Source organism: Petromyzon marinus, unplaced genomic scaffold (assembly GCF_048934315.1).
Source record: "Petromyzon marinus isolate PM22_M1 ecotype Great Lakes invasive population unplaced genomic scaffold, UKy_Petmar_22M1.pri1.0 PM_G_Scaffold_70, whole genome shotgun sequence".
Taxonomy (NCBI): Eukaryota; Metazoa; Chordata; class Hyperoartia; order Petromyzontiformes; family Petromyzontidae; genus Petromyzon; species Petromyzon marinus.
The window spans coordinates 126097-140141 of NW_027423025.1; the positions used below are offsets into that span (position 1 = coordinate 126097).

At 53.0% G+C, this 14045-nt stretch overlaps 1 protein-coding gene across 1 annotated transcript; it reads right to left on the bottom strand.

Annotated features, from left to right (window-relative positions):
* Positions 1-2701: 2701 nt before the first annotated feature.
* LOC142920249 (protein phosphatase 1D-like) lies at positions 2702-11515 on the bottom strand. The gene is made up of 4 exons (XM_076062758.1): positions 11445-11515; positions 10632-10717; positions 5805-6012; positions 2702-2721 (listed from the first exon to the last, which is right to left on the bottom strand). Exons 2-4 carry the CDS (start codon positions 10707-10709, stop codon positions 2702-2704), a joined length of 306 nt encoding a protein of 101 aa, XP_075918873.1. The 5' UTR covers positions 10710-10717; positions 11445-11515.
* Between the last annotated feature and the right edge of the window lie 2530 nt (positions 11516-14045).

Genomic DNA, 14045 nt, shown 5'->3' on the forward strand with positions numbered 1-14045 from the left:
TCCACCTCGTCCACCTCCTCATCCACCACCTCGTCCACCTCCTCCACCACCTCGTTCACCTCCACCACCTTGTCCACCTCCTTGTCCACCACCACCTCCTTGTCCACCTCCTCCTCTTCCATCTCGTCCACCTCCTCCTCCACCTCGTCCACCACCTCCTCCTTGTCCACCTCCTGCCGGGGCGGTGGTGGTTGTGACAGTGGTGGCCATGGTGGTGGCGGTGGTTGTGACAGTGGTGGCCGTGGTGGTGGCGGTGGTTGTAGTGGTGGTGGTGGTGGTTGTGACAGTGGTGGTGGTGGCGGTGGTGATGGTGGTTGTGACAGTGGTGGTGGTTGTGACAGTGGTGGTGGTGGTGGTTGTGACAGAGGTGGTGGCCGTGGTGGTGGTGGTGGTTGTGACAGTGGTGGTGGCCGTGGTGGTGATTGTGACAGTGGTGGTGGTGGTGGTTGTGACAGTGGTGGTGGTGGTGGTTGTGACAGTGGTGGCCGTGGTGGTGGTTGTGACAGTGGTGGTGGTTGTGACAGTGGTGGTGGTGGTTGTGACAGTGGTGGTTGTGACAGTGGTGGTGGCCGTGGTGGTGGTGGTTGTGACAGTGGTGGTGGTTGTGACAGTGGTGGTGGCCGTGGTGGTGGTGGTTGTGACAGTGGTGGTGGTGGTTGTGACAGTGGTGGCCGTGGTGGTGGTGGTGGTTGTGACAGTGGTGGTGGTTGTGACAGTGGTGGTTGTGACAGTGGTGGTGGTGGTTGTGACAGTGGTGGTGGTGGTTGTGGTGGTTGTGACAGTGGTGGTTGTGGTTGCAGTTGTGGTGGTTGTGACAGTGGCGGTGGTTGCGATGTTGCCACGGCTTGGCCGATGGCCGCTATGAAGTCCGCCACGACTTGGCCATGCGTAGGTGGGGTTCCGTCCCAGGCTAGGTGGGCCTTCACAGAAGGGGGGCCCATGTCCGAAGGGGGGTCCGCTGAATAAATGGGGCGCAAGGAAGAAGGGGGGCCCGCTGAATAAATGGGTCGCAGTGAGGAAGGGGGGGCCAATGAATAGACGGGGTGCGTTGAAGGGGGGGGAGGTCCGTCTGCGGGGGTGCCCCCTCCCCGGGGGTGCCGCTGGGCGATGACGGCTCGCGAGTCTCCCACGTGGGCGACGTAGAGCTCGTCACCGCCCCTGATGAGGCAGCAGCAAGCCGTGGTGCCTGCCGTGCTGGGATGGCCCTGCGGTGTGCGTGGCCAGTTAACTGTGGGGGGGGGGGGTTAGACAGAGGTGTGGGTGAGTGACTGAGTGGGTGAGTGACTGTGTGGGTGGGTGAGTGATTTAGTGGGTGAGTGACTGTGTGAGTGGGTGGGTGGGTGAGTGACTGAGTAGGTGAGTGAGTGACTGAGTGGGTTAGTGACTGAGTGGGTGGGTGGGTGAGTGATTGAGTGGGTGGGTGGGTGGGTGAGTGACTGTGTGAGTGGGTGGGTGGGTGAGTGATTGAGTGGGTGGGTGAGTGACTGAGTGGGTTAGTGACTGTGTGGGTGGGTGAGTGATTGAGTGGGTGGGTGGATGAGTGAGTGAGTGACTGTGTGAGTGAATGGGTGGGTGAGTGACTGAGTGGGTGAGTGACTGTGTAATTGGGTGGGTGGGTGAGTGACTGTGTGGGTGGGTGAGTGATTGAGTGGGTGAGTGACTGTGTGAGTGAGTGGGTGGGTGAGTGATTGAGTGGGTGGGTGAATTAGTGGGTGAGTGACTGTGTGAGTGGGTGGGTGGATGGGTGAGTGACTGAGTGGGTGGGTGAGTGACTGAGTGGGTTAGTGACTGTGTGGGTGGGTGGGTGAGTGATTGAGTGGGTGGGTGGGTGGGTGAGTGACTGAGTGGGTGAGTGACTGTGTGAGTGAGTGGGTGGGTGAGTGACTGAGTGGGTGAGTGACTGTGTAATTGGGTGGGTGGGTGAGTGACTGTGTGGGTGGGTGGGTGAGTGACTGAGTGGGTGAGTGACTGTGTGGGTGGGTGGGTGAGTGACTGAGTGGGTGAGTGACTGTGTGGGTGGGTGAGTGACTGAGTGGGTGAGTGACTGTGTGAGTGGGTGGGTGGGTGGGTGAGTGATTGAGTGGGTGGGTGAGTGACTGTGTGGGTGGATTAGTGACTGAGTGGGTGAGTGACTGTGTGGGTGGGTGAGTGACTGAGTGGGTGAGTGACTGTGTGAGTGGGTGGGTGAGTGACTGTGTGGGTGGGTTAGTGACTGAGTGGGTGAGTGACTGTGTGAGTGACTGAGTGGGTGAGTGACTGTGTGAGTGGGTGGGTGGGTCAGTGATTGAGTGGGTGGGTGGTGTGCCAAAAAAACCTCTGGAAGGTAAGATGGACAATTGTTGCTCGGAATTTTATGTTATTAAATTTGTTATAACAAAAATTAAATTGTAAAAGTTTTTTTTTGTATTTTGAAACGTTTTACAATTTTCAATGTTATTGAACAAAAATATATCAAATATGAAAAATGTTGCGAGAATCTCTTACACATTAGCCATGGGTGAAATAAATGTATTGTGCAACATTCACTGCCATTAATGCAGTGCTACAGTTAAATGCAGCGAAGTGTTTGATGACATTATTTCTGTCAATATTCCCTGCCATTACATTGAGACAAAATAAAATTAGACTCTGATCAATTTATTGGTAACTCTACCACTTCTCTTTGCTCTTCGTTATTTCCTTCAGACAGCATCAGCCACACTCACGTTTCTTCACTCTCCGCTATCAAGCAGCATCCATCGGAGAAAATCAAATTCATTATGAGACCTCATTTGCCAGTAACAAGATATAGTAATAGGTTTTACCCTTTTAACTGGCAGAAAAACTGACACCTTTATTCAAGGCATCATGTTTGCAATAACCACAACACAAGCAGTCAAAATGCAAACAAAAGAGACAACTCTGATAATAATATTGGCACTGTCCTTGAATTTTATTGGTCCACACCCGAGACGGCTTTTCTTAGAGCCTTCCCTGATCAACAAATTAAACCAATTTCAATGTTTATTTTGCCTCTATCAGCTACATTTGGCCCCAATCACGCGACAAAATGTTGCGCCTTTTGGCGTCATCATCACCTGGTCTAACACCGCAAGTGTGAGACGTCATCATCATCTGGTCTAACACCGCAAGTGTGAGACGTCATCATCACCTGGTCTAACACCGCAAGTGTGAGACGTCATCATCATATGGTCTAACACCGTGTGTGTGACGTCATCATCACCTGGTCTAACACCGCAAGTGTGAGACGTCATCATCACCTGGTCTAACACCGCAAGTGTGAGACGTCATCATCATCATCTGGTCTAATACCGCAAGCGTGAGACGTCATCATCACCTGGTCTAACACCGCCGGTGTGAGACGTCATCATTACCTGGTCTAACACCGCAAGTGTGAGACGTCATCATCACCTGGTCTAACACCGCAAGTGTGAGACGTCATCATCATCACCTGGTCTAACACCGCAAGTGTGAGACGTCATCATCATCACCTGGTCTAACGCTGCAAGTGTGAGACGTCATCATCATCTGGTCTAACATCGGAAGTGTGAGACGTCATCATCATCATCTGGTCTAACACCGCAAGTGTGAGACGTCATCATCATCGCCTGGTCTAACACCGCAAGTGTGAGACGTCATCATCATCTGGTCTAACACCGCAAGTGTGAGACGTCATCATCATCACCTGGTCTAACACCACAAGTGTGAGACGTCATCATCACCTGGTCTAACGCCGCGTGTGTGACGTCATCATCGTCTGGTCTAACACCGCAAGTGTGAGACGTCATCATCACCTGCTCTAACACCGCAAGTCTGAGACGTCATCATCACCTGGTCTAACACCGCAAGTGTGAGACGTCATCATCATCTAGTCTAACACCGCAAGTGTGAGACGTCATCATCACCTGGTCTAACACCGCAAGTGTGAGACGTCATCATCACCTGGTCTAACACCGCAAGTGTGAGACATCATCATCATCTGGTCTAACACTGCGTGTGTGAGACGTCATCATTACCTGGTCTAACACCGCAAGTGTGAGACGTCATCATCACCTGGTCTAACACCGCAAGTGTGAGACGTCATCATCATCACCTGGTCTAACGCTGCAAGTGTGAGACGTCATCATCATCTGGTCTAACATCGGAAGTGTGAGACGTCATCATCATCATCTGGTCTAACACCGCAAGTGTGAGACGTCATCATCATCGCCTGGTCTAACACCGCAAGTGTGAGACGTCATCATCATCTGGTCTAACACCGCAAGTGTGAGACGTCATCATCATCACCTGGTCTAACACCACAAGTGTGAGACGTCATCATCACCTGGTCTAACGCCGCGTGTGTGACATCATCATCGTCTGGTCTAACACCGCAAGTGTGAGACATCATCATCATCGCCTGGTCTAACACCGCAAGTCTGAGACGTCATCATCACCTGGTCTAACACCGCAAGTGTGAGACGTCATCATCATCTAGTCTAACACCGCAAGTGTGAGACGTCATCATCACCTGGTCTAACACCGCGTGTGAGACGAGGCTCTAAGGGAAGCTGTCTCGGGTGTGGACTTATCAATTCCACCGCCAATACATTATCAGAGCTGCCTGTTTTTTGTTTGCATTCCGACCGCAGCTATTGTGCTCAATGCACAAACAATGACTCCTTGTACACGAAAAACATTGGTGTCAGTTTTGTTGCCAGATGAAAGGGTTAAAAAAATTTTTATCATATTGTGCTACAGGCAAACGAGGTTCAAATGGTGGAACAAAACGTTAATTTAGTGTAGTGTATAGTGTAATGTAGTGTGTAGTGTAGTGTGTAGTGTAGTGTATAGTAGTGTATAGTGTAGTGTATAGTGTAGTGTATAGTAGTGTATAGTGTAGTGTATAGTAGTGTAGTGTATAGTAGTGTATAGTAGTGTAGCGTATAGTAGCGTATAGTAGTGTATAGTGTAGTGTATAGTAGTGTAGTGTATAGTAGTGTATAGTGTAGTGTATAGTAGTGTATAGTAGTGTAGTGTATAGTAATGTATAGTAGTGTAGTGTATAGTGTAGTATATAGTGTAGTGTATAGTAGTGTAGTGTATAGTGTAGTGTATAGTGTAGTGTATAGTAGTGTAGTGTATCGTAGTGTAGTGTATAGTGTAGTGTATAGTGTAGTGTATATTGTAGTGTATAGTAGTGCATAGTGTAGTGTATAGTAATGTATAGTAGTGTAGTGTATAGTGTAGTATATAGTGTAGTGCATAGTAGTGTAGTGTATAGTGTAGTGTATAGTGTAGTGTATAGTAGTGTATAGTAGTGTAGTGTATCGTAGTGTAGTGTATAGTGTAGTGTATAGTGTAGTGTATAGTAGTGTGTAGTATATAGTGTAGTGTAGTGTATAGTAGTGTATAGTGTAGTGTATAGTGTAGTGTATAGTAGTGTATAGTAGTGTATAGTGTAGTGTATAGTGTAGCGTATAGTGTAGTGTATAGTAGTGTAGTGTATAGTAGTGTAGTGTATAGTAGTGTAGCGTATAGTAGTGTATAGTAGTGTATAGTGTGGTGTATAGTAGTGTAGTGTATAGTAGTGTATAGTAGTGTATAGTGTAGTGTATAGTAGTGTATAGTAGTGTAGTGTATAGTAATGTATAGTAGTGTATAGTGTAGTGTATAGTGTAGTGTATATAGTAGTGTATAGTAGTGTAGTGTATAGTATAGTAGTGTATAGTGTAGTGTATATAGTAGTGTATAGTAGTGTATAGTGTAGTATATAGTAAAGTAGTGTATAGTGTAGTGTATAGCGCAGCGCGCGTGAGACCCACCCAGCTCCTCCCACATGGCGCGCTGGCACGCCAGGAAGCCGTCACGGATGGCGTGGCAAACTCCCGCGGGGTCGGCGGCGCCCCACAGCCCGGGCTGGGCGCGGATCGAGGGCCAGAGGCAGCGGCGGGCGAATCGAGCGGCCTGGGGGCCGCCGTGGCCGTCGAACACGGCCAGGAAGATGGCATCCCCGTCGCCCTCGGTGGAGACCTGTGGGCACGGGGCGGCAAGGGGAACGTCACGTGACGCGAGCGGTGCATTGTGGGTCGGTCCTAGGCCTCGACCGGCGACCAGGCGGACAAAGAGGACAAAGATCCCCCGTGCAGCCTTAGCGGACCGTGGAGGCAAGTGCCGTTAGCGAGCGGCGCCCGCAATGGCCGCGAGGGCACACGAGGGGGTGGGTGGCCGGCACCACGCCCGGCCGCCTTTGTCTCCCCAGTGGCGATGTTCACGCACCGCACCAGGTACTTGTTTGAGGCCGAATCGACCTAGGGGGAGGCCCAGGACCGGTTGAGATAATCGTCACTGGGCGTTGGCCGTGAGCGGGAATCGAACCCGGGTCGCCAGGTTCATAGTGCAGCGCGCTAACCGCTACACTATCGCTCCCCACACACACAGAGACACACACAGAGACACAGAGACACACACACACAGACACACACAGAGACACACAGAGACACACACACAGAGACACAGAGACACACACAGACACAGACACACACAGAGACACACACAGACACAGACACACAAAGACACACACACAGAGACACACAGACACACACACACAGACACACACAGAGACACACAGAGACACACACACAGAGACACACAGACACACACAGACACACACAGAGACACACAGAGACACACACAGACACACACACATACACACAGACACACACAGAGACACACACACAGAAACACACACAGAGACACACACACAGACACACACACACACAGACACACACAGAGACACACACACAGACACACACACAGACACACACACAGAGACACACACAGAGACACACACACACACAGACACACACACAGACACACACACAGAGACAAACACAGAGACACACAGAGACACGCACAGACACACACACAGAGACACACACACACAGAGACAACAACAACAACCGCCATTCGCCACTAAGTGGCGGTGACGTCACCACGATACTTGTGCCAGGCTATGTGCACCGTGAGGCCACGTGAAGTGTCGAACGCCCGCTGGCAGGAGGTCACGGGGCAGACCCAGGTGCCACGGGTCGACTGACTGAGATGACTGGCTGATGCACCACCTGTGCCCCCTACTGTGCCAACCTGCTGTGCTTTAGCCACCCGGAGCTCCGCTCGTTGTTCTGAGCGTCGCTCCTCCGCCCTCCGTTGTTGTTGGAGGGCGACTGCCTCCAACTGCCCAGTAGCATCCTTCACGAGCCTCCTCCACAGAGGCCGATCTTGACACCGCTGGTACCAGTCATCGGCAAGTCCACTCAGCTCCACGTCCTCCTGTACCACATCACTCCATCTCTTCTCTAGCCCGTGGCGCGCCCGCTTAGACCCCTCAATCCGGCCGAACAAAAGCTGTTTCGGCATGCGGTGGCTGGGCATGCGGGCTACATGACCCAGCCATCGCAGCCTTGCCTGCCGGAGGAGCTCACCGATGGGATCCTGAACAGATCTTTCAAGGATTTGTGAGCTCCTCACACAATCCAGTCTGGTTAAACCCAGGATGGATCGTAGGCAGGCCAGCCTAAATGTTTCTAACCGGCGAAGATGTTCCATTAGGGGGGTCCACGTTTCGCAAGCGTAGAGAAGGGAGGGAATGACCGTGGACGAGAAGACCTGAAGCTTAGTGCGGAGCGACAGACCAGGTAGCTTCCACACAGCGTTACGCAACCGATGAAAAGATATTGCCGCTCGACTGATTCGGAGTGAGACCTCTGCTGTTAAACTGCAGCCAGTCACAAGCACACTGCCCAGGTATGGGAAACTCTCCACTCTCTCCACAACTGCCCCATCACCGATTGGGAGTTGTGGGGGTGGAGTGTCCGATGGTACGCAATACCCAGGCAGGTGCTTAGTTTTGGTGGGGCTGATGGTAAGGCCCCACCTCTTAGTGGCACGCTCCAGTCTCAGCAGCAGCAGCGTCTCCAACTCCTCTTCTGACTGAGCAGCTATTACCAAATCATCAGCATACATAACGTGGTTGAGCAATAGGGAGCCATCCCTTGACCGCACCCGGGCATCGATTAGCCTCCCATTATATCTGTACCATATGGAGATTCCCCCCGTACAGCTATTGAAGGCTTCACGAACTACGTGGTCAAAATAGATGTTAAATAATGTGGGAGCCAGAGGTCATCCCTGTCACACCCCAAGGTGTACAGGGAATGGCTCTGACTCCCGGGCACGTAGTTTTACCCGGGCCCGCTCACCATCATGAAGGTCCTTAATGATCGTGAGCAGAGGGTCAGGTACTCCAAAAGCACGAAGAACGACCCAGAGCCCAGGCCTACTGATGGTATCATAGGCCTTGACCAGGTCAATAAAGCAGAGATGTAGGTCTTGTTGGAATTCCCTACACCTCTGCTGTAGCAGACGGACAGAAAATATGGCATCTGTGCAGGACCGCCCTTTCCTGAAACCGCATTGGGGCTCCGCAAGCCTCTCCTCAGCGTGCCTGGCAAGGCGATGCTGAATAATCCTTGCTAGGACCTTTCCAGGCACACTGAGGAGTGAGATGCCCCTGTAGTTGTTACAGTCTGTGCGGTCCCCCTTCTCAAAAAGGGGGACCACCAGGGCATCCTTCCAATCCTGCGGAACCCGTCCAGTGGTCCAGACTGTTGTTATGATGTCATATAGGGCAGTCTGTGCACAAACGCCACCCTCCCTCAGCATTTCGCTTGGGAGATCATCTCTGCCCGCTGCCTTTCCTGGTCTCAGACTCCATCTGCTGAGGAAGTATTGAAGGATCGCCTTCAATACTTCCTCAGCAGATGGCACCTCAGCCAGCCACTCACAGGGGGTGACTTCTTCCAATATTTGAGGCACCGCAGCCGCAGCAGGGTCATCCTCACTTTGTGCCACGATGTTTTCCCGGCTGAGGGATTTTCCCTCCCCCAGGACCTCACAGAAATGCTCAGCAAATCTGCAAACCTGTTCCTGGGGGTCGGAGATTGGATCACCGTTTTTTCCCCTAATGATGGTAATAGGTGTGGCGCTGCAGGTTACTTTTTTGATGGAGTTAAATAGAGATTTGTGATCACGGGCCACTGAGGCAGACTCCATCTCCTCAGCAACCCGCGACCACCACCCATCCTTGCAGCGCCTCACGGCTCTCCGAACCTCCGAGCGAAGGCTGCGGTAAGCCTCATTCTCTGACGTGGGATTCTGTAGCCGATGACAGTGGGCCTGTCGCTTTTTCTCAACCATCCTGAACACCTCCTCTGTCAGCCAGGGTCTCTGGGGAGGTCTGGACCGCGTACCCAAAGCAGCCATTGAAGCTGCATGAGTCACAGTCCTAAACCTCGCCCATTTACCCTCGACATCAGGAGTCGGGGACGATGCCAATCCCAGCCGCAAGCGATGATGAAATTCTCGCTTGCAACTTTCATCAGATAACTGAGACCAGGCCACTTTATGTTGGAATGGGGTCCTGGGTGTACACCCACCACCGGAGTGGAAGAATAGCAGGCGCATCTTACAGATGACTAGTCGATGGTCAGAGGGCAGATCAGCTCCACGGTAGGTCCTGGTGTCAAGGACATGGGCTCGCATTCGCTGGTCTGTCACTATGTAGTCCAGTAGATGTTCTTGCTTGGACCCGGCATGCATCCATGATGTTGTGTGGATGCGCCGATGCCGGAACTGCGTGTTGGTAATTACAAGCCCATGGGCTTTACAAAAATCTAGCAGCCTCCTACCGTTGTTATTGAGCTGATCTGGCCAATGCCCTCCAATCACTCCAGACCAGGTGCCAGTATCATGACCAACTCGGGCATTGAAGTCACCCAACATGATGACTCTATCCCGAGGGGCCACTTTAGCCAGCACCTGTGACAGGAGGTCATAGAAGGCATCTGACTCATCGGCTTTGCCTGCATCACTCCACGGATGTTCATCTTCGGTGCGGGCATAAGTAACCACAACCACCATTCCTCGCCTCCGGTTGATGGGAAGGCGAGCCCAAAGTAGCCTGGGGCTTACAGCTTCCCAGACCTCACCGCTACACTCCCACGCCCCCTTCATTCTTTTGTTCAAAAGAAGACCCACACCCTGTTGTTTGGCAGTCTGCTGCCCCGAGTAGAGGACTGTCCACCCCTCATGGTGGCAGGAGCCAGAGCCGGTCCACCGAACCTCCTGAATGCCATATAGATCCAGGCGGTACCGGTCCAGCTCCCGACAGAGGAGTGGCAGCCTCTCCTCTGCAGTGAGCGTTCGAACATTCCACGTGGCCACCCGTAGTGGCTTTTAGTTGTTTCTGGAGTAGCCCCGAGGGTAGGTATTCAATCTCCTGGCTCTGCCAATTGGGGTTTGGCCAGGAGACGTCATAGACGCCTGGCCCCCCGGGGCCTCCGGCACAAGCTTATTAGTTACATATTTCAGTTTAATTCGTGGTTTCGTGGTAATTAATTGAAGGTGGAGGGGTTACCAGCCCCTCGCACCCGTCCAGAGCCCCCGTTTAGCCCCTGTGGTGGACACATATGCCATGAGGGGAGGAGCCAATCAAAATTGGATCTCCCCCCACAGCACTGTCCACGACAGAGTTGCCTGTCCGGCACACAGAGACACACACACAGACACACACACACAGAGACTCCGCCCACCTCTGTGATGTCCTCCATGTAGCGCTGCCCCCCACGGTTGGAATCGGCGCTCACGATCAGCTTCAATGGGCTCGACATGGTGCAACCTTAACACACACACAGAGACAGACACATACAGACACACAGAGACACACACACATACACACACACAGACACACACACACAGAGACACACACACACAGACACACACACACAGACACACACAGAGACACACACACACAGACACACAGATACACAAACACAGATACACACAGACACACACACACAACAACCTGTGTCTCTATGTGTGTGTGTGTCTGTGTGTCTTTGGTGCAACCTTACCCCACACATACACACACAATAACCTGTGTGTGTGTCTGTGTGTCTCTGTGTGTCTGTGTGTGTCTGTGTGTGTGTCTCTGTGTGTGTGTCTGTGTGTGTGTCTCTGGTGCAACCTCACCCCACACACACACACAACAACCTCTATGTGTCTGTCTCTCTGTGTGTCTGTGTGTGTGGATCTGTGTGTGTGTCTGTGTGTGTGTGTCTCTGGTGCAACCTCACCCCACACACACAACCACCTCTATGTGTCTGTGTCTCTTGTGCAACCTCACCCCACACACACAACCTGTGTGTCTGTGTGTGTCTCTGTGTGTCTGTGTGTGTCTCTTGTGCAACCTCACCCCACACACACACACAACCTGTGTGTGTGTCTCTGTGTGTCTGTGTGTGTGTCTCTTGTGCAACCTCACCCCACACACACACAGACACACAACCTGCGTGTCTGTGTATGTCTGTGTGTGTGTAGTCGTGCTCTCAGTGCGGGCTACTCACAACACTGATGACAAATGTCGCCGTGACTACCACGTTTTTGCCGTCGTAAAATGACAGATTAATAATAAACAGAAAAGCCTTAAAGCCCTAAGCATGTTGTGGTGGCAGCAGCAGCAGCAGTGACGAGGCACACCACGTGACGTTGCCAGGGCAAGCCAGGGCAACACACGCCTCACACCACACACACAGCCTCACACTACACACACAGCCTCACAGTACACACACAGCCTCACACTACACACACACAGCCTCTCATTTACACACCGACCCCCCTGGTTCCATCTGTGGGGGGCTAGTGCCCCCCTCCACACTCCCCATTAGGTGGGGGGGGACTGATCTCCCCCTCCCCACTCCCCACTAGGTGGGGGGGGGGCTGATCTTCCCCTCCCCCCTCCCCCGCGAGCGGGTGGGGTGACATCAGCACCCCTTCACCCCCCCCACTCGCCGCTGGCGGCTGCTCAGAGTTAATTATTTATTTATACTAAGCCGTTGTGTCAACAGCCAACGGGCGCTGGACGGCCCTCCCCCACCCACGCGACCACCCACGCGCGTGGGTGCGGGCAGCCGTAGTAGGGTAGTTTAATATGCACGCGCTGGGTAAGCAATTAATTAATTAATCTCTGCGCGCGCTCGATAAACAATTAATTAATCTCTGCACGCGCTCGGTAAGCAAATAATGAATTAATCTCTGCGCACGCTCGGTAATCACTTAATTAATCTCTGCGCGCTCGCTCGCGGTGAAAGTCAAACGTCCCTCTGTTTAATTATTTATTTACGGGTGCCTATGCTGATTAAAGCCACCCACACACACGCACAGCGTGGTACGCCGATCGCTGTCCCACCGCTCTTCACAAAGATCCCCCGTATAGCCTTAACAGACTGTAGGGGCAAGTGCTGTTAGCGAGCAGCACCTATGAAGGCCGTAACCGCTCTTCACACACACACGCACACACGCGTCACAAAGTCAGCAGTCTGCGCTAAGATTTATTTCCCGTGTATGTCTCCCTCCAGCCAGCAGCAGCCCTTCCTCCTCTCTCACCTACCCGTCTCAGAGTGCGTCTACCGCCTAAGCCCGAGCCGACCGAACTGGCCTCCCTTGTCCGTGTCCACCGCTCACCTCTGCGGCCGCTGCTGCTGCTGCCCGACGGGGCCAAGGGAGATGTTCTCTCTCTCTCTCTCGCCTTGGAGGACTTTGTCTCGTCGATCGCTCTCAGCTCCACCCTGCGGGCGTCCCGAGCGCGGACCCTGAGGACGGCTAGCTCGTCTCCCGCCACCGCCGCCGCTCCAGAAGGACTCTGCCACAAATTCTCCCTCCTGCACCACCCTTATATATGTCCCAAGCCCCTTAACCCCGCCCCCCACCCCCCCGGGTCATATGACGTCATCCTGTGCATCCAATCGAATCCCCCCCACCCCCTCCCCCGGGTCATGTGACGTCATCCTGCGCATCCAATCGAATCCTCTTTGGGGCCGTTAGGAGCGCTCTGGCCGTTGGGGATGGGGGGAGGGGGTGGTCGCGTCATCCACCCCCCTCCCCATTGTCTCTCTGTGTCTACTTATTATCGGCCCGTTGCTTTAACCCTCCCAGCCCGCTGTTTACTCCGACACTGGGTGCTGGATGAAGTTCCCACCACCCCCACGTGTTGTGTATGCTTCATCGCGGCCGGCCTGTAAAGCTCTAAGCTCTATGCCCCCCTTTTTTGTGGGGGGAGGGCACCACATAATCCTGTCTGGGGGGGCTCGGAAAATTTCCTGGTTCGGGGAAACCGTGGAACGTCCCCGCTAGCGGGGTCCTCGGGTGAAAACCCATCGTACCACGTGATCCCTGCTAGTGGGGTCCTCGGGTGAAAACCCATCGTACCACGTGATCCCTACTAGTGGAGTCCTCGGGTGAAAACCCATCGTACCACGTGATCCCTGCTAGCGGGGTCCTCGGGTGAAAACCCATCGTACCACGTGATCCCTGCTAGCGGGGTCCTCGGGTGAAAACCCATCGTACCACGTGATCCCTGCTAATGGAGTTCTCGGGTGGAAACCCATCATACCACGTGATCCCTCCTCGAGACCCTACGGGGGGCGCATGCGAGTGTTTAGTGGGGGCGTGCGTGCGTTCGTGGGGGGGGGAGGCCGAGCTGCCCCGCTCCGGTGGCACCACACATCACGTCTTCCAATGCCAAACGAATCTTGTTCAGGGGCCTATAGCTTGGCCCCTGATCTAAGAGAGAATTAGACTGCTACGCGCTGAACTAGATCACGCGGACGAGACACTCTGGAAATCGCACTTAACAATAACGGGGGGGAAATAAAATGTCTACGTCTGATTGGGAACATGTAGATAACGTGTCAGCCCTATTTGCAACGGTCTGAAGCCGGCTTTGGCTAACGGTTAAACTTTGTAGTCACCACAAACACAAACCAGCGGATGATATCGTTGCCCAGGTCCATGTCGCTCTTAAGGGTTTGGGGGCACGTCGCTGCAGACGCGACAAGATCTGAGATCGCTGCAACCCTCAAGAGCGCTAAGATGCCAGTCAGCAATGTCAGTAAGGATGAGAGTTTTGAGTTATCTCAATTGAAAAAGAGAGATGATATCATGATCCT

Coding starts and splice junctions, on each gene's coding strand:
- LOC142920249 (XM_076062758.1), bottom strand. CDS start 10,709: ATGTCGAGCCCATTGAAGCTGATCGTGAGCGCCGATTCCAACCGTGGG. Junction 6,013..10,631: donor ACATGGAGGACATCACAGAG/GTGGGCGGAGTC, acceptor CCGTGCCCACAG/GTCTCCACCGAGGGCGACGG. Junction 2,722..5,804: donor CGCCATGTGGGAGGAGCTGG/GTGGGTCTCACG, acceptor GCTGCTTGATAG/CGGAGAGTGAAGAAACGTGA.